Source organism: Camellia sinensis, chromosome 13, assembly GCF_055761805.1.
Source record: "Camellia sinensis isolate YWXY chromosome 13, ASM5576180v1, whole genome shotgun sequence".
Taxonomy (NCBI): domain Eukaryota; kingdom Viridiplantae; phylum Streptophyta; class Magnoliopsida; order Ericales; family Theaceae; genus Camellia; species Camellia sinensis.
The window spans coordinates 32,248,817-32,275,731 of NC_138973.1; the positions used below are offsets into that span (position 1 = coordinate 32,248,817).

General features: G+C 36.0%; 2 protein-coding genes across 2 annotated transcripts in view; both read right to left on the reverse strand.

The window, feature by feature from the left end:
- Nucleotides 1-1,839: 1,839 nt before the first annotated feature.
- Nucleotides 1,840-4,654, reverse strand: LOC114259864 (uncharacterized). The gene is made up of 6 exons (XM_082901864.1): nucleotides 4,486-4,654; nucleotides 3,345-3,486; nucleotides 3,072-3,241; nucleotides 2,675-2,957; nucleotides 2,413-2,579; nucleotides 1,840-2,160 (listed from the first exon to the last, which is right to left on the reverse strand). The coding sequence occupies exons 1-6, from the start codon at nucleotides 4,580-4,582 to the stop codon at nucleotides 2,003-2,005; spliced, it is 1,017 nt and encodes a 338-aa protein (XP_082757990.1). The 5' UTR covers nucleotides 4,583-4,654; the 3' UTR covers nucleotides 1,840-2,002.
- A 4,492-nt stretch (nucleotides 4,655-9,146) lies between these two features.
- LOC114259872 (uncharacterized) overlaps nucleotides 9,147-26,915 on the reverse strand; it is a 46,330-nt gene continuing 28,561 nt past the window's right edge. The window contains exons 2-7 of the mRNA XM_082900399.1: nucleotides 17,298-17,342; nucleotides 17,141-17,187; nucleotides 10,100-10,192; nucleotides 9,720-9,999; nucleotides 9,451-9,617; nucleotides 9,147-9,310 (exon numbers count right to left, since the gene is read on the reverse strand). Of these exons, the coding sequence (XP_082756525.1) occupies nucleotides 9,147-9,310; nucleotides 9,451-9,617; nucleotides 9,720-9,999; nucleotides 10,100-10,192; nucleotides 17,141-17,187; nucleotides 17,298-17,342 (796 nt within the window). The remainder of the gene's footprint in view (nucleotides 9,311-9,450; nucleotides 9,618-9,719; nucleotides 10,000-10,099; nucleotides 10,193-17,140; nucleotides 17,188-17,297; nucleotides 17,343-26,915) is intronic.

The window sequence follows — 26,915 nt, forward strand, 5'->3', positions numbered from 1 at the left end:
GTATGACTGAATCGCTATATACAATTTCATAAAATTTAAAACAAAATCAAACATTAAAACATCAAACTAATTCAAACCATTTGAGATGCAATTTAGTTTAGTTTGAAACCATGGTTTCTAACTTGGCATCATTCATAACTTACTCACAAAATATTGTTCAATATATCAAATATCAAGCAAAACACAATTTATTTCAAACATTAAATGACATGCCACATTGATATTTTCAAAAAATGCAACATTTTATCATTTTTCAAATAAGAAGCAACAAGTTATATATGAGATTAGGGTTACAAGATTGGGTAATATAAATAAAGGTTCTTGTTATGTATTCAAGTGTATGGTAAGAATTTATCTATGTTTATATATCAGAATGGTACAATTTGATTATAAACCAGAACTATGATTAGAAAATTGTGAATCAAAATCATGAATTGGGATTTAGACCAAACCAAATATTAAGTAAATCAAATCAAAGTCTAGACCAAATAGATTTATTATTATTATTTTTAAATATATTTTTGTGCAACCCTAATTTTTTAGATACATCTAAGTAAGATGCATCTAAAAAACTAAAAAAATTGCTTAAACTTTTAAAAATATTCACTAAAAAAAACATGAAAAACAAAAAATTTAATTTTCGAAAAATTGAACTCAGAAAATTAAAACCAAATATAATTTTAAGATAAACTTTTATTAAGGTCAACGTTCTCACCACATTGTGATCATTCATATTCCATTTACTAATCTATATAATAAAGCAGAAAGGTTTTTGAATTTTCAACATATTTTTGTCCTATTAAGATATTTGAACGGCTCAGATCTATTCAAATTACAAAAAAATGACTGAGATGTATTTTTTAAAAAATATCCTACATATACAATTTTTACTTTCCTAATTCTCTCTCTTACTTTTTTCTTTTCTTACCAATCCTTCCATGATCTCATGAATAATTCTATGAATGATCCCACCTCTCTCCCTCCCGCCCTCCCTCCCTCTCTTTTTTTTTTTTTTTCCATTTTTTTTTCTCTATTTTTTATTTTTTATTTTTTCTTTTTTGTTTACTTATTTTTATTTACACCGTGCCTGAAAGCACGAATATGCACTAATATACAAATAAATCACAAAATGTAATACACACACTCACATATGCTTATAGATCTCATATAATATGAGATTGTACATGTCTGCAATGATTTATTTTTGTATTAGTAGCATGGTTGTTCCGAATTTATACAATAATATGAGAGAGAGAGAGAGAGAGAGAGAGAGAGAATCCCCCAATCTAAGTCCAGAGCTTGTTGAAAATTTATTTCTAGTTTCAAAGTATAAATGCTCTTCCCGAAGGGTTCCCAATGTTCTCAACTCAAGTGATAATTAGTCATTCCAAAAAGACTTAGACCCCCTTTTGCAGCCACCCCCACGACCCCCTCTGTCTCTCATTGGTTGAAATTATTATTATTTTTTTTTCTTCTCCCTCACTCACCAACCACCACGTTTGTGTGGGGGTGGTGAAGGTGGGAATCTGAGGGGGGGTCTGTATCTGCTCTGTTAGTCATTAAGGCACTGCAGAACAACACACATTGATGATGAAACTCATGGGGTTCATAAAAGCTCTCCTAAGTGGCTCAATCATTGTTTCACATGAATATTCCAATGGACATTTTTAACCCTTAGATGGAAGATGTAAAACAGTACAAATACAAAAGAAACACTTTCTGCAAAAGAAATAACCACTAATATTGGGATACTTGATATATAAACTACATAATATCACCAACTTTTTTTTTTTCTTTTCTTTTTTTCAATACCAATTTTGATTCGTAAGCTAAGTACTATTCCACGGCAAATATCACAGGCATAAAATTCAATCATAACAAGAAGTCTGAGATTGTATACAAGATTCCAGCTCATAAGTTGGTCCACAAGATGATAAAAACAGATTAACAGGACAAGCTCACTAACATCCTTCTATTACTAAGATAAAAGCCTAATCTATATTTACTCTGAGAAATTCTTTAATGTGGATAAGACGCTAACTTCGGCCTCAACAATTAAAGTATCCTTCACAAGGAATCCCTTAGAAGCATCATGGAGGTCAGTTAACGACAAAAATGAACTGCAGCCCCAGTCAACGGTTGGAGCAAAGCATGCTGTATCTGCAAGAGAGTAGATGGACAATTATTGTTTGATAACCCAAAGGATCACCATAAATGCAAAAATCATCATCATCTCCAGAAAACAAATGGAATCCCGTGGATATGATTTTTTTATTTTTGGGTTTGGTGAGGTTAGCTTCAGACTGGAGTCATGAATATTTGTATTTAAGAACATAAATTAGTAATGATCATGTCATCAGTGGCACCAAGATCACCAGATGAACAGAAAAATGGTGGAAATGTAACTTTCACCTGTAGTTTCAACATGTTGGCCTTGACATTGGTTCCTTATGAGCAGCTTGAATTTTGCATACGTTTTTCGATAAGAAGGAAATGTTTCCCAATCATCTAACCACAAAAAGAGGGACAAGCATTTGTCGTTTGCCCTTGAATCTCCTTTGGGATGGAGGTCTAACTTCCTGGTTTTGTTATACGAAGTCGTAAAAAGTAGTTAATTGTTAGATTATCAATCTGCCTATTGTAATTGAGAGGAGCGAAGTTAATGATTGCATACGACTTCCGATTTCCAATAGTGAAGACTTCAGAATAATGAGTTTCGCCATCTAGAGATGAGAAGTTATCAATCTTCCAAGTGTACGTACTGTCAAGTCCCTTCAATACAGTTAGACACTCTCCTCTGCCATTATAATTTATAACAAGAACTTCAGCCCCAAACACGCAAGTGTCGTGGATGAGGTATCCATTAGCAGCATCATTAAAAGTACCAAGTGGGAGTAATTGGGCAAAACCCCACTTGGTTTTCATCCTATGAAAGCGTCTAACCTTCCCATTGGCATCTGAGCATTGGAATGGAATAAAATCAGGGGTGTAGAGTAATGCACGAGGACGAAAATTTAAAAGCCTTACCCATGTTCAAATGAGATTAAATAGTTACTAAAGAATCTAACTACCTTGGATGGTCATGTACTTGTCTTGAATCTGATCATACACAAACAATTTGAAGTTCACATTGACCTCCCAACCAAGAGTTAAATCACTAGTCTCAGCGATTACCAAGTACAGAGAGATGTGTCCTTCCCCATTTGTTTCTTTATCACCATTTGGGTGGAGACACAATTTCCTTTAACACGAAGGAAGAGTCAGCTTATATATATATATATATATATGTCTTAATTGGAATGAAAAGAAAAACTACACAAAAAATATTTTATTAAGTACTCAACCATTTGTAGCCACCGGCTTCAAAAATATCTGATTCATAATTCTGCACTTCAGCATCCAATAATAACTGTGCGAGTTCTGAGAATGACTCAATCTTAAGAGTGTAGTGAGCTGGCGGTATATCTCTCAGCGATCTTGCTATATCTGCAAAATGTTAAAGAAAACTAATTTATTCTGTATTTGTATAATTCAGCCTATGATGCATGGGTTCTTTTAAATATATGAAGTACTCGTGTCACACACATGATGTCATAAAGGTTCTACTCAAATAAATTGCCAAAAGAAGTCATCTTTTTCCATGGCAATAATAATTAAAGAATCTCACTGTTTGCATAATGGGAAAAACACAACATAAAATAATAACAAATATAAAGTCATAAGAGTAGAGGCTTTATTCTTTCTTGATCACACCTTAGTCAGCAAAGAACAAGAAACTTCTCTTTTTTTTTTTTTTTTTTAATTTTAAAGCCATTTCATCACATCATGTTTCTCAATTCTTCTCCATGCTTCTACTAATTACCATTTTGCCTTTTACCAAATACAAGAGGCAGTGGAGGAGTTCTAACTCCTTCCATATGTTTTTTTATTATTAAATAAATTTCACAACATATATTAAATAATATTATTATTACAAAGTATAATTTTTGAATATTAAAATACCTTGTGCATAAAATATGCACCAACAGTATGTATGTATGTATGTATTTACAGTATAAATGTTGTTAACAGTACTAGTAAAAAATTTGGGTATTACCCTATATAAAATCAAAGAGTCTCTCTCTTGAATACTTCTCATTCTCAATCACCAAACCATTTGTTGATTAGCATCATAATTTCAGCATGATAATCAGTTGAATTTTTATAAAACCCATTGAACCCAAAACACAAAACCCTAATCGTTTGAGGAAGGCACAACAACGTTCAGAGGAAAGGAATGAAGGGGAGGAGACGATGACAACAAAATGGGAGCTTTTTTCCATTTTCTTGGCTCAACCACTGATTAGTGGCCTGTGAAAGATGGCTTTTACGGATCATCCGTATAGAACTTAATGTCCAGACACAGATACAACACTATATATATATGTATATGTAGAGAGAGAGAGAGAGAGAGAGAGAGAGAGAGAGAGAGAAGGAGAGAGGTACCAGAGTTGGCATTGTGAAGAGGAGGGATAGGATGGCATGATTTCTCTTCTTCCATGTTGTCTGCAGCCTCTCCACAGGATTTGGGAGAACACTTCATTGCCAAAGTCTACTGCGTAGTCTCCGCACCGAAACCAAGCTTTTATAGTGGGTGTTTGAGCCGCGGGTTTTTACGTATATTTTTTTTAGTTTCAGGATATTATTACGAAAAAATATTTTAGTGTTTAGAAAGATAGTTAAATATTTTTGTGCTTAACTGTAATGTTTATAAGAGAAAAAATAAAATAATTATAAAATTTAATATGATATTTTGTTTGAATTTATTTTTTTTAAATTTTATAAAAATTTTATCTTTTAACAAAAAAAAATCAAACTAAATTAAAAAAAAGTTATTACCAAACACCGCGATAAAACCTTTAGCCGAGTGGGTGGCAAAACTGCAAACTAAAAAGCAAACCCATGAATAAAACAAAAAAAAGTTTGCAACACGTAGAAGTGGGGCACCACTAAAAAGCAAACCCATTCATATGAAAAAGTTTGCACCACGTAGTAGTACCAAACTGGGCAGAGCTGCAAGCTTACTTCCTAAGTAATATTTTAATTTTATAATAATAAAATAAACAACGGTGCTAGGGACTCCCAGTGGGGCACCCCAGCACTCTCAGTTTTTTTTCATTGGTCCAGAATTTTTTTTTTTTTTTTTTTTTTTTTTTTTTTCCAATCACCCACAGCCACGTGGGCTAGGGGTCACTGGGGGTCCGGGAAACTGGGGGTCTGCCGCATTAATCTAAAATAAATTATAAACACATCTTTTTAAAGTTTATTTAAAATATAAATTATCTATTATAATTTTAGAAATTATAAATATTTTATTATCAATTTTTTATTTAATAATTTTGAATGATGTCAGAAATATATTTCAATTAACAATTTTGATAATTTACTATGGGGAATTTTTTTTAAGGTCCCTAATAATAGTAATTTCAATGATAAAGGATACAAAAAAAAAAGGGATGATGCCGTAGGTCCCTTAACTAAGGACGCGCGCTTTTTATTTACTTCTTGGACCAACATACCCTTCACAATCAACCGAAAAACTGAACTACATTCCGACGACTTAGTTCCAGTCTTGATATCCAACCATCTTCATGAGCAAAAGAAGAGCAGAATTAGGATTTCACAATCATCTTCACTATCGACATTACGGTTTCATTATCTTTTGTGAAAATCTTTTTCATTCTTTCCTCACAAATTTCTCTAATCCGTTTTTACTGTTAATCATCATCTCAGTTCATCTTCATTATAGTGTATCTTCATCTCAAGGCATATCAGTTCGTAATTTGGGTTTCATCCCTACTCTGGTAAGTTTTTCTACAATCCAATGAGTTTTTCTCTAGAAACACAATTAATTGCATTTTTTATTAACCTTCCATTAATTAGGGTTTCAATTTCTTAATAAAAGCTACATGAATTTTAAAAATGTTATTTCTTTGCATTTTGAACATATTCTTGAAGATTGTTTTGTGATTTTGAAAAATGTGATTTTATCTGTAAATTTCTCTGGAATTTGCTTGATCTAAGTTTCTTCTTTGAATTTTATCTGGCATGTTTATTCCACCATTTGTTTTTTTTTTTTTTTTTGAACGACCTTTTGTTTTTGTTTATTTTCCCATTTTCTCTGGCATTGTTAATTTTTCTGTATTTCTCTGTGTAATTTTCAAGTTCAATTCATTCAAATTTCTCTGGTTGTGTGAATTTCTCTAGAAATGGAAATTTTCACTTGTCTATGTCTAATTTTCTCTGACCACATTACTTTTCTCCCTTCTGTGTGTCTGCCATGTTTAATTTTCTTTGGTTGTCTATAATTTTCTCTGGCATTTTAATATTCTGTGACTTGCTAGATTTATGTTTCTTTTTTGCAAATTTGTCTGTCATGTTTATTTTGTTCAATTCTTATTTTCCTCCAAATTTCGTTGTCATGTTTATGTTGCTGAGATGAATTTATCCAGGAATGGAAATTTTCTCTTGTTTATGTCTAATTTTCTCTGACATTTATAATTTTTTCTAGCCACATTACTTTTCTCTCTTTTGTGTGTCTGCCAAGTTTAATTTTCTTTGGTTGTCTGTAAATTTCTCTGGTATTTTAATATTCTGTGGCTTGCTAGATTTATGTTTCTTTTTTGAAAATTTCTCTATTATGTTTATTTTGTTCAATTCTTAGTTTCCTCCAAAATTCTCTGTTGTGTAATTTTTTGTGGCATGTTTATGTTGCTTTGTTTGTTTTCTCTTGCTAATTGTGGAATGAAAATTTTCTCTGTCTTGCTATGTTTAATTTTCTCTGTCTTGCCATGTTTAATTTTCTCTGGCATGTGTAATGTTCTCTGGCATTTTAATTTTCTGTGGCTTGCTACATTTATGTTTCTTTTTTGAATTTTCTCTGCTTATATTTTACTTCTATATGTAATTTTAGCAATTATTAAAAATTTCTCTAGCATATTTATGTTGCTTTGTTTATTTTCTTTGACATCTAATTTTCCGTGTCTAATTTTCTGTGTTTAATTTCCTTTAACATTTATAATTTTCTTTGGCCACCTTAGTTTTCTCTCTTATGAGTAATTTTCTCTGACATGTTTAATTTTATCTGGCATGTTTAGTTTTCTCTGGGATTTAATGTTGACATCTTTATGTTTTCATTGTTTAGAAATGGAAAAACGCAAAAGCAACAAAACACTAGAAACACCAACGAAGAAACACAAACTCTCCGAGTCTGGTAGTTATGATCTTAGATCAAAAGGTAGCAAAACATCACAAACTCCTTGCCAAAAAATAGAAGTCCAAGTTGAAGAAGCAACAAGCATGAAGATGAATACGCAAACTTCAAAAGACTCAAGCTCAAAGGGGAAAAACCTATTAAACTCCAAAGGAAGAGAGCTAATTACATCATTCAATACCGATCAAACCTATCATTTGTTGTCTCCTTTTTTCAAACACTTATATTCAATTCAAACCAAGTTGTAGAGCTTCAAAAGACCCAATTCTGGTATTTGATCCAAGCTCTAACAACGGGAAGGATGGATCCGAGGAAGTGTAGAAAATCAGATGATGATGTAGTTGCAATCATCCAAAGATACAATGAAAAAACAAAAGCATTCACAATTAGTAAGAAGAACTTGACCTTTACAAACAATGACATGACCATGATTTTTGGTTTGGAATGTGGACAAGGCGCCATGTCATTAAGATACTCAAAGAAGCCAAAGACGCCATTCCTAAGGCGAAGATTCCCAAAGGAAACAAGGCTCACTGGTCCTGTTTTAAAGAAGGCATTGGTCAAAGCAATTAAAGGGAAACAACCACATGACTTTAAAGATGTAGCAATCAAAGGTATTTTACAATGTGAATATCCACATTGACATGTTAACATTCACATTGACGATGTGAACATTCACATCGCGTAACATTTACAATGTAAATGTGAATATTATTAGGGGTATTTTGGTAACTATGTCACCCATAGGACTTATTAAAACATAACAAAATAATGTGGATTAAATGAAATATAAGTAGGTGAAAAGGGATTTATGAAAAAGGGCCCTTATAATTTAAATTTATTAGGACTAAAATATGACCTACAATTTAGGGTGGCTTTATCTTAAATAATTTTTTTGATTAATATTTTTTACAATGTAAATGTGAATATTATTAGGGGTATTTTTTTCTAGATTAATACTTTGATTTGTAGTATTATTGTAAAGTAAATTATAGAGAAAATTAGTGAAACATCCATCTCCAACTTTGGATAGTAGGAGAGGTCCAATATGTTTTTATTTTATTTTATTAACTAAGGTCCCTCGATGAAATTTCTCTGTGATTATACCAGATAAATTTTGAAATTTCTCTGTGAAAATTGAAATTTCTCTATGTTAGAGAGAAATTTCTCTATATCAAATTTTTTCTGTGAAAATATTGAGGGACTCCAACTACTATAAAAATATTGCATATCTTTTATCTTATAAAATCTTAATATCAGTTGTAGTCCCTCAACATTTTCACATAAAAAATTCGATATACAGAAATTTCTCCCTGACATATAGAAATTTCAATTTTCACAAAGAAATTTCTCTAATTTCATAGAGAAATTTCAAAATTTATCTGGTATGATCATAGAGAAATTTCATCAAGGGACCTTAGCTAATAAAAAAAAAAACATATTGGACCTCTCCTACTACCTAAAGTTGGAGATGAATGTTTCACTAATTTTCTCTATAATTTACTTTACAGTAACACTACAAATCAAAATATTAATCTAGAAATTTACCAATAACTTGAGAAGACAATACAAACACATAACGTTTTACCAGTAACTTGAGAACAAATAAAAGTGTGGGGGAGATTTATTTTACAAATAGGATGCCCCATTCAAGAATTGAATTCGGACTGATAATCAAAATTCAGTGTAAATTCTAGGATCAAACATCTAGTTTCTTAGAATTTCAACTATAACAATGGATACAACCAGAATAGCTTTAGCTGAATAAAGTAATAACAAAAGCTAGCTGACTAAATTGTTGAAACTTAATGCACAGATATCATTGGATCATCTTGAAACTGACTACTGATTTGAGTTCAACAATTAAAAAACATATATAATCAAGGGTTAAGAACTATTGAGCAAAGTTTTTCACTTTGGAGACAACAATTACTTTGCACTCGACAATTAAAGTGTTGTTGACGAGGAATCCCTTGGAGGAATCATGGAGATCAGTTAGCGACAATAATGTATTGTCACCATAAGCGAAATGTGAAGTAGCACTGAACCAGCTGCCACCTGCATCACAATAGTTGCGCAACTATTAACTATATGATTGCCAAAAACATGTATCCAAGTCGATAATTAAATGAACAAATCCAATGGATGTCAATAATTAGATAAAGAGACATCTGCTGAAAAAATGTGTGCAATTTCACCTGTAAATTTCTTATGCTTGCCATTGTGTTGGTTCCTTATGCACAAGTTGTAATGTGCATATAATTTTCGTTCTAGAGGAAACTCTTCACCATTATATAACCCTAAATAAAGAGACAGGTGCTTGTCCTTTTCTTCTGAAGATCCTTTGGGATAGAGACATGATATCCTGGAGTCATTACAAGAATCCATGAAAAGCAGTTAACTGCTCTATTTTGCCAATCAAACAACTTAGTAATACAGAGAAGATAAAAATTCAAAAAATGTATACCACTCGCAACTTTCAATGGTGAAGACATCAGAGGTAATAAATTTATCATCCAGAGATGAAAATTTTTCAATCTTCCAAGTGTGAATAATGTCAAGTTCCTTAAAACTCAGAAACTCAGCTCTGCTACTATAATTCAAAACAAAAACATCTGCTACAAACATGCATTTGTCAAGAACGAGGTATCCATTAGAAGGATCACTAAAGGTACTAAGTGAAAGCAACTGAGGAAAACCCCACTCTGTTGTCATCCCATGAAAGTGATTTACCTTCCCATTGGTATCTGATAATTTTGAAGAATTTAAAACATTTGGTTTGTAGGATGAAAATTTGGAAGGATAAAAAAGTATCAGAAAAGAAATTGATAAGTTAATAAGCAATACCTTGGATGGTCAAGTACTTGTCTTGAATTTGATTATAGACAAACAATTTGAAGTTCACATTGACTTCCCAACCAAGAGGTAATTTAATTGTCTCTGCAATTACCAAGTACAGAGAGATGTAACTGTGGGAACATATTTTTGGGTAGTCCATGTGGTCGAGGTTGTTAGCCGAGGTACGACGTAGGCGGACCATGATGCCGAGTTATGGTGCTATAATACCGGAATTTAAGATATTTTGGATAGAGAATTAGAGTCCTAGATGACGTCAAACTATCTATTTGGATAGAGATGGGACTCTTGAGAAAGTTCATCTTAATCTGAATAGTGTGAGTTGTGATAGATGTTATCCTTGTAAAGAATAGTGTCCTCTGAAGTAAGACTTCTAAGGAAGTTGGACACTGATCATTATAAAAGTAAGGCACCCTCATGGGTCTAAGGTATGTCTTTTATGCTTTGTCTAGTGAGTTAAGCACTATTGGTTATCTTTGAGAGATATTTTATTGACTTGATCATCGGAGTGCCCCCGGGTGGACAAACCACCGCGGGATTCTTATCTTTCTGTGACAGGTTGTTCGGGCTTAATCTATTATGCGGGTGCTCTCCAGCTGAGTTCCCCCTTTTGGTTGTGTGGTTGGAAATCAACACCCACAATTTAGCGCCGTCTGTGGGAACTTTGTAAAGATAGATGGCCAACAATGAACAGGAAGTGAGGATTGGGGACAACATCCACAGTAAGGAGGAGGAGCATGTAGATGCTAACACTGAAGGAAGGGACCATAACGAAAAAGTGCAATAAGTGAATCCTGAGGCAAATAATGTCACCAAAGGCCAGGAAGGGAACAAAAAGAGTAGCCGAGATGAGTACTACTGTGAAAGAAACCTTCAGGTATGGAAGGACAGAGGCAGGAGAAAATAGGAGAAAACTGAAAGGCATGGCAAATAAGTTGACAAATCTATAAATAATGGTCAACCTCACGATGCAGAACGACGTGATACAACTGACATCCCTATTACAAGACATCCTGGCACCAGCAACCAAAACTAGTGCCCAGAAAACCAGATCTCGCCCTAGATGATTAGGTCCGAGAAGAGAAGAGCTTAGTCTAAGTGAGCAGATCCCAAATTCCAGATCCCGGATCCCAGTTCCTAGAAGACAAGATCTCGGCCTAGATGATTAGGTCCGAGAAGACAAGAGCTCAGTCTAAGCGAGCAGATCCCGGATCCCAGATCTTAGGAGACAAGATCTCAGCCTAGATGAGTAGGTCTGAGAAGACAAGAGCTCAGCCTAAGTGAGCAGATCCCGGATCCTAGATCCTAGAAGACAAGATCTCGGCCTAGATGAGTAGGTCCGAGAAGACAAGAGCTCAGCCTAAGTGAGCAGATCCCAGATCCTAGATCCTAGAAGACAAGATTTCGGCCTAGATGAGTAGGTCCGAGAAGACAAGAGCTCAGTCTAAGTGAGCAGATCAAGGATTTCAGATCCTGGACCCCAAATCCTAGAAGACAAGATCTCGGCCTAGATGATTAGGTCCGAGAAGAGAAGAGCTCAGCCTGAGTGAGCAGATCCAAGATTCCAGAAGACAAGATCTTGACCTAGATGAATAGGTCCAAGAAGAGAAGAACTCAATCTAAGTGAGCAGATCCCAGATCCCAGAAGATAAAAAAGAAGCACACAAGATCAGATTGAAGTCGGCCAGGTTCTGCCTATCGGCAGAAGGCCATCTATATAGAAGGACTTTTAGTAGGCCTGTATTGCGATGTGTACATCATTCCCAGGTTGAAGACTTTTTATACGAGATCCACGAAGGAGTATATAGAAGCCATGCAGGGGGCAGATCCCTTGCCCACAGAGCTATATCACAGGGATTTTGGTGGACCTACATGCAAAAGGATGTCGAAGTCTATGTTATAGCGATCCCGGTCTCTCTTCCTTTGATTGTTGTATTCCGGACTTGGGTTCCGTGGAGTTGGTGGTTGTATATCTTTTTGTTATCCTTTAATTCCGTGTATTTGAGTTTTAGAATGTATTGGGCGTGTTTCGAACAGGTTGGTTGAGCTTTAGTCCCATTCCTTGTTGCCCAAAATTTTGGTGGTACGCTCGAGCGGGTTTCTCTGCGCTCGAGCGGAGTTTGATTTTTGGTTATCCGCTCGAGCGGGTCTTCTTGCGCTCGAGCGGTGTTTACACACTTTCAGCATTTCGTGCCTCTGCAAAACTTCTGCAGATGTGTTTTTCACGCTCGAGCGAATTTTCTTACGCTCGAGCGGGTCGCGCTCGAGCGGGTATTTTGGCGCTCGAGCGGGTAGTTCATTGTCTGTAAAAGTCCTGGAAGGGGGAAATCTACGCTCGAGCGGCTTTCCCTTTGCGCTCGAGCGAGTGTGTTTTGCAGTTGTGTCTTGGCGCTCGAGCGGGCACCCTTCACGCTCTAGCAGGTCCAGTTTTTGTGCTTGACGCTCGAGTGTCCTATTCTCCGCTCGAGCGGGTCATACGTATATCAGTTGGTAGCTGGGTGATTTTAAATCACTTTTCACACTTTCTTTCTCTCTCTTACTTTTCCAAACCTCCATTTGAGAGCACCTCACTCTAAAAACACAACTTCTCTCTAGGGTTTGATCTAGTAGGAGTGATCTTCTATCTTTGGGCCTTTGTAAAAAGTGTGGGGATCGTTGAGGGCTACATTTTGATCCGAAAATATTGGGGTTTGGAGCATTTCGAATTTCTTGATCTTCCTCCTTTGAGCTCCGAATTTGAGGTAGGAATTCCTACTCATTCTTATGTGCTTTAACATAGATATTGAGTTATTTGTATAGATGGGTTGATTTGGAACAAATTAGGGTTTGAGATGTGTTATTTTCAAAAGAGGGGTTTTGTGGTTTTGACTCATAAATGTGTAATTTGGGTCTTAAAATGGCAGTGTTGAAGTTATTTTGGGCCTTTGGGTTAATATTGAGAAATGGGGGAAAAACCCCGAAATTGCTATGGCAAATTAATTCATGTAATTAATTTGGAAATTTTGGAAACTTGAAATTGAGTTGAAATTAGTGGAATTGGCATAATATGAGATGGAATGGTGGAGTTAGATTTATTAATCACTCACCCTTGAAAACATTGATAAATTTACCTGTTGATGCATTTATTATCTGTTTAGAAATAACTGCTTTGGGCTATCGGTGGAGGATAGTCTTGATTGTTGTAGACAATGCATGATGATTAGGCAAAATAAAACTAATCAATTGCATATGTCATCGAATATGACGGTTGGAATAATACATCAAACTTATGTATTGATTGATTATGTATATGATATGTGTTTATATACATTGTGTTGTGTGGGAGTAGATAGGGGATGTACTCCACGGTTTACGGGGAGATAGGGGACGGACTCCTAAACCGGATATTGTTTGGGAGGAGATAGGGGATGAACTTCATTTATATAGTAAATCCGTGTATCTATTGAATTATTGATACAGCAAATCCGTGTATCATTTGTGAAGTATGGAAGTGTTTCATGTGTTATTGATACAGCGAATCTGTGTATCTATTATGGCTTATGGAAGTGTTTTGATATGAGTCGGTATCTCATTTGAATTGTTGAAATGGAAGAATTATTGATATGAGAAGTAATCTCATTTAAAGTATGGCCAGGTTCTGAGCCAGGGTTGTGAATTGAGAAATTGGATAAGAAATGGAAAATGGAATGGAACATGGACACATTTGTCATGTAATTGAAATGGACTATGAATTGATTTATGTGAGTTAAACGTTTATCAAATGCTAATGTTTTAGTTATTGCTCATATTATGTTTAGCATATCTCTACTGGGCATTGGCTCACCTTATATGGGACATCATTTTCAGGTACAGGTAGCATGCCACCTCCAAGGATGTAGCTTGGGAGGCTTAGTGGCGGGGACACCTTTTGTTGTTTTTTTTTTTTAGTTGTATTACATGTATATCATGCCAAGGGCTTATTTTTGTAGAGTTAGTACTCTCCTTTGTAACCAAGTGTTGACTTGGAAAGTTGTAAGCCTATAGGGCATTTACTTTTGTTGTCAACATGTAGTACATTTTGTAATGAATACTCTGATGAAATGTAATTATGCTTATTTCTTTTATGTCTAAGCATGTTTTGAATGTTGGATTATGGGTTTTATTTTGAGGGCGTTACATATGTAAAGAAGTGTGAAAATGTTGTTGGAATCCATGATTGTGCGATAAGACTGAATAGTCTTATGACGATGTTCCTATGGTGAACATGACGAATAACTTAGACTTATTATATGGCAGAATAGAACCATACTTGCATATAATAGAGTTGAACTAAGTTGGCGATGTTTCTGATTGAAACATGATGAATAACTTAGACTTATTATATGGCAGAGTAGAACCATACTTGCATATAATAGAATTGAACTAAGTTGGTCATGTTTCTGATTGAAACATGACAAATAACTTAGACTTATTATATGGCAGAGTAGAACCATACTTGCATATAATAGAGTTGAACTAAGTTGACGATGTTTCTGATTGAAACATGACGAATAACTTAGACTTATTATATGGAAAAGTAGAACCATACTTGCATATAATAGAGTTGAACTAAGTTGGCTTAACGGTTGTTGAAATTTTGAGAAAATTTATAAGTTGAAGTTAAACCGAGGTTATATCGAAAGAATGTTAGTTTAACACTTGTTGAAATTTTGAGAAAATTTACAAGTTGAAGTTAAACCGAGGTTATATCGAAAGAAGGTTGGCTTAACATTTGTTGAAATTTTGAGAAAATTTACAAGTTGAAGTTAAGCCGAGATTCTATCAAAAGAAGGATGGTCTAACATTTGTTGAAATTTTGAGAAAAATTACAAGTTGGAAGATATGTCCGAGGTATTACCAGGTTGCCAAAACTTCAAGTATGGAAGACGGAAGTCTTGACAGAAGACAATGAGAAAGTGGCAAGTTTTAAGCGACACTTGTGAAAATATTTACAAATGTTTTCAAGTGTTAAGCCAAGGCCGAGATGAACAAAGTTGGAAATTATGTCCGAGGTATTTTACCCCGAAGAGATTGCACAGTTAAGGTGTACTTTGAAGACATACAAAACATTCTAAGTATGGAATCATACAAGGCAGTAAAGGAAAGACAAGCATTGAAACACTTAGTAAAAAAGGAGTACTTGCATTGAAAGAAGAAAAAGGGCACTTTGGCCTACAAAAAGACTACTTGTTTTGATTACAAGAAGGCACATCGGCTAAATACAGAGTTAACATTGTTCACAAACAAAGAGATTTACAACTATTCGAAAGTAAAAAGAGAGCAAAGACTCAAAAGAGGAAAAACTAAAGCCTATACATTTTCCACAGTGTGCCCTGCCTCAGCAATTGGCGTTGTGTCAGCCTCGGCAGACAGCTGAGCAGATATTTTCAGCCTGGACCTCAGCATCGATTTCACGAAGTGTAGCATCCAGGCACTTGTTGGCAGTATCGACCTCGGCCTCCGAAGTGGTCTTTTGGACCTCGCCCTCCTCATCCTGAGACAAGCCTAAAATCTATGTGGAAATAGAAAATTGGAGGCAAGAATCTGGCAAAATGCAACAAGAAAATAGAAAAAATGTGAAGATGGGCTCAAGAAAATGAAGGACAAAATATGAGTCAAAGCAAATGAAGGCATTGAGAACAATGAGACTCGAGTATGAATACCAGATAGCAATGTAGATGCAGATACAGATACCGTGTGTGATGTGTAACAATCCACAGAAGGAATATATTTGAAAACAGTGGAGAACTGAAGTTAAAGTAAAAGAAATTAAGGACTTACAAAGTGAAGCCGAGGAAGCAAATGCCGGAAAAGGATTCGCCGGAGTCAAACAACGTTATGATTGAAACAGAACTGCTGAGTGCACGCCAGAAGTGGTGACCAGAGTTGTAATAAGAATGAGTTCTTCAAGAACAGCGATGATGGTTTGCAGAGGCCAAGAGAAAGAGAGTCTAGGGACACAGATAGAGACGAAATGAGAAAATGAAAAGGTTTTTGCTAGAATTGAAAAAAGATGGAAAAAAGTTATGATTTCGAGTCCTGACGTGCCCGCACTGACATCAAGCGGCGGGGGGCAGAACTAATGCGACACAATGGGGACGTGATTGGTATGCTCCAATCTGATGATGATCTTGATTGAGAAGTGCGATCTTAGTTGAGATATTGATCTCGGTTGAAATGTTGATCTTGGTTGAGATATTGAAATTGGATGGGGGCTGAACTTGTTTGTTCATAGTTCTTGATGAGTTGATACTAGGATCTTGATGTTCTTGAACTAGCAAGTCATGATCACTACTGGTAATGTGATCTCTGTTGAGATGTTGGACTTGGATGAGATAGAACATGGTGGTTCTTGATTCTTGACGAGTGGACATATGAGTGCTTATTTCTTGGCGCCGACAAGTCACGATCTCGGTCGAAGGAGTACATGTATAGGTTTCATCACCTTAGTTTGCCGAGGTAATAGAACCTAGGGGGCAGTTGTGGGGACATATTTTTTGATAGTCCACGTGGCCGAGGTTGTTAGCCGAGGTACCATGTGGGCGGACCATGATGCCAAGATATGGTGTAATAATACCGGAATTTGAGATATTTTGGATAGAGGACTAGAGTCCTAGATGACGTCAAACTACCTATTTGGATAGAGATGAGACTCTTGAGAAAGTTCATCTTAATCTGAATAGTGTGAGTTGTGATAGATGTTATCATTGTAAAGGATAGAGTCCCATGAAGTAAGACTTCTAGGGGAAGTTGGACACTGATCATTATAAAAGTAAGGCACCCTCATGGGTCTAAGGTATGTCTTTTATGCTTTGTCTAGTGAGTTAAGTGCTATTGGTTATCTTTGAGAGATATTTTACTGACTTGATCGTCGGAGTGCCCCCAGGTGGACGAACCACCGCGGGATTCTTATCTTTCTATGACAGGTTGTTCGGGCTTAATCTATTCTGCTAGTGCTCTCCAGCTAAGTTTTCCCTTTTGGTTGTGTGGTCGGAAATCAACACCCACAGTAACCTTTTCCATTTCTTTTTCCATCACCATTTGGGTAGAGAGATAATCTCCTTCAAATTCAATTCAACACAATATACAACACTAAGAATCAGCTTATGCATAACTTCAACAAAAATGTAGAAGGAAATTTCAGCAACAGAAAGAGAGTAAAATCACTTACCATTTGTAGCCACTGGCTTCAAAAATGTCTGATTCATAACTCTCACTACAACAAAAAGTATAATTAATAACATTTGTTTATAGCATTTTTTTATGAATGTTATAAAATAAAAGGTATACATAACATTTTTTAATAAAATGCTGTAAAAGATTTTTGAATAATAACATTTAATTTTTTATATTTTAATAGCAAATGAAAACCAATATTAAAGGTTTCCTAAGTACGGAACTTCGTTCTACAGGATATAGCAAAGAAAGAATGCTATTGAAACCTGAAAGAAAAAAGGCGCTCTAAATTTGCCGCGATTTTTCCATTCAGTTTCCATCTCTTGCACGACCCCTCTCTTGCGTTGTATTTCTTCCACATATAATCGCAAATCGAGCATACAAAAAAACCCTAGAAAACACTTGGAATTTGTTTCAAGTTTTTGCGTTTGATTTGGCAAGTTTGTGTCTCCGATTGGACGAGTTGGTCGATTTACTGGATTAGAGCTGTAAGGAGTTGAAGCTCTGTTATTCATCGTTGAAGTTTCATAGGTAATTTGATGTTTTATGTACTTCTTTCTCTTTGGGTCATTTTTTTTTCTTTTTTTCCGAAAAATTGAACCAAAAAAAGAAAAAGAAGAATAAGAAGAAACACTCAATGCTCTGTTATTTTGGATGATTTGGTTTTAATTTAGTAAGAAGTACATTAACCATTTTTGTGATTTTAGTATGAAGTTGAAATGAGTTTTTCATCTTCTTGAAGGATTTTCTTCAATTTTCATTCTGGTTTTGTATTGTACAATGTTTTTGAATAGTAGTGTATTGTTTGGGTTGTTGAAATTGTCTACATAGGAGGTAAAGTTATATAGGGTCATAGTTTCTCTGATATATTGCAATAGTATATATTATTATGCCTCTTAGGTGCTTGATAAAATGCCACTAAGAGTGGCTGAACTTGTATACTGTTTTCTTATGAGTTTTTTTAATATCTGTATTAGTATCTATATCTATATCTATATTTATATATATGTACACATAAAGATAAGCACTATATTTGAAATTTATCATGTTATTATAAATGAGAACTCACCAAGGAGATGGAAAGTTTGGTGAAACAAAAATGTTATATATAGAAGCCATCACAAAAAAAAAAAAAAAAAAAAAAAGGATTCTGGATTTTTATTTTTCTTCTGTTTTCAAAGAAAAAAAATTATGGTTTATGGTAAAATGGCAATAACATTGGCTAAAAGTAGATATTATATCAGTGCATTGTATTTTATGTCAACATTTCCAACCATTTGTGAAAGTTATGTGTGAGTTTTTCTTCTATCCATGCCGTCATTAAAAACACGATGGGTAAAAGAAAATGGGTAGGTGAGTAAGGGTTTTTGGCCTATTGATATAGCAATACTATGTAGTTTGAGGTTGTTATTTAACTTTTATGGAGTATAGTTCGATCGGGTTATATGTAGTTCTTCATGTGATTGTTATTGAGTTTGGAAATTGTTGACTTTAAAGGTATTGTTGGATTTTGAATCATTATTTGAAATTAATCTATGACCGATTGAACCCAAAAAAAAAAGAAGGTATGTGATTTAACTCCAATTAAACTCTATTTGGATATGTAAATTTGGATTTGTAAATGAAATTAAAATTTATAGATTTAAATTGATCTCAAGTTATGGGAACTTAATTAATATTCAAAACTCTCTTTGTAAGGGTTAAACTGATTATACCTGAGCAATTATGGACCTTTTATTAGATATTAGTTAACAGTAGCAACAAGCACTCGGATGGACACATCTACACCCAATCTGCTGCTGCAAACTGCCATAAACTGTAGAACTGAGAACTAGCAGCCAACTCTTATATACAAGCTCAACCAAGAAATGAGAAAATAGAACTGCAAACTGACCTCTCCCTCTTACAATATCCATAATTTAGAAAGTCAGTTTGTATGGTTTCTTAATATAAAAGGTCAAAAGGATACTTGACAATAGTTTAAGGGATCACTGTGTAAATACCCTTCTTTTTTTTTTGGGTCCAAAAGTTGAAAGAACCAGGGTTCAAAAACGTGCACTTAAACCAAGTAGAATGTTCTGAATTTTTCTTGGTACGATTTTTTCTTTTTAAACTGTATAGTGATCAAGTACTCCAACCATATAACCGTTAGCTTCCCACCATGACTATCGTTGAACACTTGAGCCAAAAAGTTTACAATACCACTTATTATGCCACTACACCCTACTAGTCGAAGAAACTCATTACCCCACACCAAAACAAATATACACATATACGAAAATTCTATACCATCTATACTATTATATATGTGAGAACCTAAATTGGTGTCTTGAAGCTTTGTCTCTCTTCATGCCAGGTGTCCAGTGATATATCAAAAACCAAAAAAAAAAAAAAAAATACTAGAGAAGAGAATGGGCCAACACTTAGAACTGAAGACCACAAATTTAATAAGGAAGAATCTTATCACTTGAGATTACAACTAATATATTTTAAATATTTTATTTGTTTTTATCTATATTATTATATATGTGAGCACCTAAATTGGTGTCTTTTAAGCTTTGTCTCTCTTCATACCAAGTGTCTAGTGATCTATCAAAAACCAAAAAAAAAAAAAATGCTAGAGAAAAGAATAGGCCAAGACTTGAAGTTAAGAGCACAAATTTGATAAGGAATAATCTTAACACTTGAGATTACAACCAATATATGTTAAATATTTTATTTATTGAACTTGCACACGCATCACGTGAGCCACCTACTATCTTTTATTAGTTCTGCAACAAGATGTTAATTATTATTACCATTTGTTTTGAGAGATAGAGGAGTGATTGAAATTGAGATGGAGGTAAAATTTATTAATATTGTATTAGTGTTTTAATGCTATGGAAGATATGTATCATATACACTGTTAGTTACACATTTTTAAAAATTTTAACATTATTAGAAAATATGTAATTTTATTTATGAAGTACAAATTATGTATTAAAAAACAATCCGTAATATTCGTCACAAATGATGCAAGAAAAAAAATGCAATAATTGCCTCAAAAAATAAGTAAAAAAAGTTATATATGATACACAACTACTTAATATTTATTATAAAAATACATAACATATATTACAAAAATATGTAAAAATTAGGATTGTACACGGATCGGATTAATCAAGTTTTAGAGTAGATTAGGAACCGAACAGTAGGAACTAGTATATATATATACTGCAAACTGATAAGGAACCGAACAGTAGGAATAATAGGAACACGGATCGGATTCTTCTATGTCTTGCTCTTTATCACAATTGGTCGATCAAGTAGTTTGACATATCTAATGCTTTCCTTCATGGAGTTCTTGAAGAAGAGGTGCATATGTTGCAGCCTCTTGGCTTTGTTCATCCTTCTCAATCCACTCATGTCTGCAAACTTTACAAGGCCTTATATGGGCTCAAACAAGCACCTAGAGCCTGGTACTCCACCTTCTCTGCATTTCTTCTATCTCAGGGGTTTTAGAATAGTAAATGTGATTCATCTGTATTCATTCAGAAGTCTGATAGCACTATTACTGTGCTTTTAATCTATGTTGATGACATATTACTCACAGGAAATAATAATGCTCATATTACCTCTCTTATTGCTCATATGCATGAGGTTTTTTCTATGAAAGAATTGGGTCCTGTGTCCTATTTCTTGGGCATTTCAGTTCAAGCTATTGCTACTGGTTATACACTTTGTTAACAAAAGTATGCTCATGACATACTTGTGCGAGCTGGAATAGCTGAATGCAAGCCCTGTTCTTCACCTATGTCTGTCAAGCCTAGTCTTACTAGTTCTTTCACTGAATTGTTTGACAATCCTTCTCTTTATCGCAGTATAGTTGGGGCTTTGCAGTACTTAACTATCACCAGACCTAACATCTCCTTTACTGTTAATCAGTTGTGTCAACATATGCATGCCCCCAACTTGGGTCATTTTTCTGCTGTTAATCAGTTGTGTTAGCTTCTGTTCCTATATATGTCTGTTAGAGATATTAGATATTTGTTAGAGTTAGATATTAGTTAGAAGATTGGGTAGAAGTTTGTTAGACAAGTTGTTAGATAGTTAGACAGTCGTTATACAAATGTCTATATAAACAATAATGTAGCTACAATACAAGTATTGAATAAAGAATTGAGGAGTTCATCTTTTTTTCATTGTGATGAAGAGCAGGACAAAGAAGAATCTGAATACAGCAGCAGTTGAAGTCACAGCTTATGTTGCTACAGTCTAAGACATTAGTGCCACCACTATATCAGCAGCACTCACGTCCATCTCACAGCTGCAGCTTCAGATCTAGTTCAGCTTCTGTTCCTATATCTGTCTATTAGAGATATTAGATATTTGTTAGAGTTAGATATTAGTTAGATATTTCCAGACTAAAATCAATCAAGTTTCTGTCAATGATTTGGTTACATAACCTGCATCAGGTTAGAAGATGTCTAGATTACTAGGCTTGCAGCAGCAGCTTCAGTGGTCTAGTGCATAAATCTATTGGGATGGTCTGATTCTTATTCTGTTCTGTTCTAGCTTTCTGGGTGAGCAGCTACTGCTTTGTGTCATTAATCCTGGTTATTGCCTTGGTTCTGGCCTTGGTGAGCAGCAGCAGCAGTATTGGGTTTGGTTGGAGAGCTCCTGAGAAAGTTGTTACTCCTGTATAGTTGCTTACTGCTGTGTGTCCAGAGGTGTCACACAGGGGAGGTTAACTGCTAGCTGCTGTGGACGTCCCCGAACGCCCCGGGAGGATGAATCCCGTTCTGTTCGTTTTTGGGTTCACTACAGTTCAGGACTCTCAAATTGTCACGGTTCTAAATCTGAACCAAAGAGTCCAAATCCGGCAAATCGTTTTGGAAAACAGATTTTTAGAAAAGAAGTGCCAAACATGGACTGCTTTGCCAGATACAGAGTCGCCACCTAAATATTTTATTTTCGGAAATTTAGGAAACCCTGACTCGGTGCCAAAGGCCACGTGTCCGTCATCACCAAAGTTGCCTCGGCTCGGGAACTTGGGTACGATTGGGGAAGGTCAGCTATGAGCACCCCCTCTCGCCCGATCCGAAGATCGGCCTCTGCTAACCATGATATCCAATTTTGAAAATGTTATGTGTTCTTATCCGGTTATTAGCCTAGAATAACTACGTTATGCGCACAGTAAATAAGTATAGACCAAATCGCCTAAATTGGAACAAAACATTGCATGTTTGTTTTGAAAATGGTTTGCTACTCGTAAGTAGGCTAAAATGCAGGTTTTGGCACCCTCAAGTGGGTTTTAGAAAAGATAGTTTTGCCACTATCTAGCGGGCTTAAAACTCACAGTTTTAATGCATTATTCCAATTTTAGGTAATTCAACCACCACCCACAGGCATTCAAGCAGTTATATCACATAACCATCTAGCCACATGGTAAGCATGCTGCCGTGTTAACATTCACACTCGTGCGGGAATGCTAAAGCGAAAAAGCTTACAGTGTACTCCGAGCCAAAACATAAACTAGTTAGTAATCATATGCATGATCCTAGTTCATGTTAAAATGGCTAATGTAACACATGCAAAATGTAATTAACATAGGCTCGGCTAATCTACAATGACATGTGAAATGCTACAACTAACACGTATTCAATTTGGAATTGAAATACAAATACAGTTAGAATGATGCGCCGAGCCCGGTGCATGCAAAACGAATGAATGGATGCAAACATGCTATCATACTGTATGCTAATTGAAACATGCCCTAGACTAACCATCGAAAGCTAGTAAATAAAATGGAAGAAAGACGTGGGGTTGGGAGACATACACACACTCACACACACTTATTACACAATTGCCCCCACTCGGAGGGTCTGAATAAATATTACACAACCAAATGAATACCGCTAAATTAATTATTACAGAATTCCTAACTAATTAACAAATTAAATGCAGAAGAAAGGTGGCCGCAGCCCTTTCTCAGAATGTGTGAATGATGCATGCTTGACTCGTCTCGCCCGGAAATTCACTGCCATAGCACTGCTTCCTCTGCTTTCACTGCCTTGCTTCTCTGAAAATTCTGAAAGTCTCCAGACCCCTTTTAAGTTATCCTCTGAGTGCTCTGGGATGTCACCGGCCATAATTAAAGTTCACCGGCCATGGTAATGGGCTTATCGGCCAAATTTTGTACCACCGGCCAACCACTGATGGTCAGTCGGCACTGTAGGTGGCCGGCCGGCCATTGCTTCCTGCAGAATCCTACAGTTGACAGCAGCAGAGGGCAAGCAGTGTATGGCACGGAATTTTCAAGCAAATGTGAGCATGGCCACACTTCCTATCATGCAATGGACTCAAGGGAACATGACCCTCGACCCTCGGGCCATCAATTATGCATATTGATGCATGATGGCCTAAGAGGCCAAGTTTGCCGTTCAATGTAAAATGCATGCAACAAAAGAGATGAATGCCAACACCCTATCATATTGAGATCAAGGGCGTCGGCGACCGAGTGTTGAGACATGTTACGTCACTTGGAGTACGAACACTCTCTATCCTCATGCTTGGTTTGACACCCGAAACTAAGCAATGCAATGCATGTATACAAACATGGTTCAAGAATGCAACATGAGGCTAAGATGCAAAACATGCCAAATGCGATGCAATCTATTATGCAAGCACGCAATGTGCTAATCATGCAAGAGATAATACAATGCAATTAAACATGTGATGCAAGTATGGTTCAATGCAAGCATGCAAGGAGAGGCAACAAGTCAAACATACAATTATGTACAAGAATGGACTTAGACTGAAATGGGGAGCCTCGGCCACACCCTAAAACAGTGGCCAAAAGGGTAAAAAAAAAAGGTACAACTTTATACATGCAAGCATGCACACATCAAGGCCTATCATCTAAGCATGAAAGGTGACAACTCTAAGCACACTTAAAGGCAATATGCTTGGACATTAAATACTCATGTTAAACCCTGAAAAGCATGCAAAAGATGACACCAAGACATGCTTGGGAATGGATGTGAAATAGAAGGTATTCAAGGCCACAAAAGAGAGCATTGCTCAACACCTACCCCAAGCAAGCATGGCATGAACTAAGCAACCCAGAACAGAGTTTTTATGCATCAAAACATGCCCCAAAACCCACTGATATGGCAGCTAAGAGACACAAAACAAGAGGCATGCACAAAAGGCCATACATGGAGCATAGAACCATGTCTCTCCAAAGCATTGAAAGGATAACAAAATGCAAACATGCAAGCATAAAACGTGGACTGAAATGACATAATAAGTGATTCCAAATCACTAAAATAGCCGAGATAGTGCATGCTAATGACTCACACACCCGATGCCAACATGCTAGAATGCAAAGGGGTTATACAAAGCATGAAATGCATGACCAAATCAACACCCAACAGACCTCAAGCATGGCAAAATATGACTAAAAGTTTCACAAAGCTAGGCAAAAATGTGCAAGCATGATGGTCTAATGGCAATATGCAAAATGGAGGGAATACAAAGCAAGTGTATTAAGCATGAGAGGGGCCATTAATCCGACCCAAAACAGAGGCATGTTATGACCTAATGACACCCAAAAACCTTTGAAATGGAGCCAAAGACAACTAATCATGCATGCTACCCTTATGAGCCAAAAATGCAAGTAAAAGAGAGGCAAAAGGGAGAGGGGTGTCCCTCCCCTATGCAAGACTTCAAACATTCTTCATCATCACTGAAAATCCACGGATTTTAGTGGTGAGAAGGCCAAAACACAAAAGTAACCAAAACTTAACAATGGAAGCACAAAAAGGGGCAAACAAGGCCTTAGAGGGGGAGGTTGACCCCCAACACCAAAACAACCTTAATGAAGTATCTTAAGCATGCAAATACAAGAATTTTTTTAGTTATACACAAAGTCTAAAACAGTATGCAAAGCAGGTCAAAAGCTAGTGCAAGATTGGGGAATTTAAAATAAGAATGTTACCCTTGGAGAACACCTCAAGAACAGCAAGGTCAGTCACCTTCTTTTGTCCAAAATCAACCCAAAACTTCAAGAACAAACCCTCAAGACCTCCCAAGTCGAAGTATGGTGTAATGGTGTGTGTCTTAGTGCAAAACTAAGAACAAAACACACTTCTAGGCCCTTAAACACACACAAAATGAAGAGAGAGAGAGAGAGAGAGAGAGAGAGAGAGAGAGAGAGAGATAGAGAGAGGAGGTGTATATATCAGAATATATATGTATTTTGCTCTGGTTTTTGTTCTCCCCCAATCAAAGGAGAAGAGGGGTCTCTTATATAGACAATCCCTCTTGTTAAGCTTCTCAAGCAAGCTAGTCAAGAGGGAGATCCCTCCATACACGTGTATGGAGGGGAGCAAAGTGTATGCCAGCTAGCATAGCTGGCATAAAAATATCTACAAAAGCAGATGAACAGTGGTTGGCCAGCCAAAAATGCAATTTGACCAAAATAGATGGCTGGTCGACCATCCAGAGTGCCGGTCGGCTAAACATTTGGCCGATGGCAACAAAACACAGCCGATGGCCTCAAGCCATGGCTGGTGGAGTGTGGAGATGGCCAACAAGCCATTTCCTGTCCTCCAAAGCAAAAACACAAGTGTTTGCTGCAAAAACAAACACAAAACAGTCGAGTCGAGAGATCCTGAGGCAAGGCGTGTAGCCGAGACCTCCGGGAACTCAAGACGAACACGAACATAGATGATCACCGAGTGTTCAAGCGGTGACGTCCAAGTACGGTAAAAAATGGGGTGTCTACAGTTGCCCCTCTTTGACAGAACTCGAAAGTCATAACAATGACGGGAGTGAGTGTCAAAGCCCAAAGACGACCCATTTTTGACAAGGCCGAAGACTTAGACAAACATACAAGTTACAGATAAGATATGCGCCCGAGGGTAGGGGCAAAATGCAACTGACAATACAAGAAGCCGAACATAACTTATGATCATGCAAAGAAAGCTGTAACGAAGCATATCATGCAGCAGTTTTAAGCAATCAAACACAAATCCAACTACATTACAATGTAGAAAGGATGTAAGAGAATTATGCAATTCTCGCTACGTCTCACTCGGAGAATACAATACCTGCGCAGTTCGTCTGGTTGCACCAGCTTCAAATGAACCGTACATACAATATCGTGCCCGAAAAAGAAATAAAACTTAACAGGTATGATGTCGTTAGCAGTATGCATAGCAATGCAATTGAAAGTGCGTGACAACGCAAGCAGAGTGGGAAACATAACAATGTTATGAAGGCACAAACACATGTAAGTAAAGAACACGTGACAACATGCACAATGTGTGAAGATGTAGACACATGTAAGTAAAGTATACGCAGCAACGTATACAATGCATATGATGAGGAATTTGAACACATGTAAGTAAAGCAATGCGCGTACGCACGCAATGTGTAGAAGGAACTTGAACATATGTAAGTAAAGCATAACGCGACAATGCATGCAATGTGTATAAAGAGAACTTGAACACATGTAAGTAAAGCATAACGCGACAACGCATGCAATGTGTATAAAAAGGACTTGAACACATGTAAGTAAAGCATAACGCGACAACACATGCAATGTGTATAAAAAGGAACTTGAACA

Coding starts and splice junctions, on each gene's coding strand:
- LOC114259864 (XM_082901864.1), bottom strand. CDS start 4,582: ATGAAGTGTTCTCCCAAATCCTGTGGAGAGGCTGCAGACAACATGGAA. Junction 2,958..3,071: donor CAAGTACATGACCATCCAAG/GTAGTTAGATTC, acceptor TCCAATGCTCAG/ATGCCAATGGGAAGGTTAGA. Junction 2,161..2,412: donor CCAACATGTTGAAACTACAG/GTGAAAGTTACA, acceptor ACTCTCTTGCAG/ATACAGCATGCTTTGCTCCA.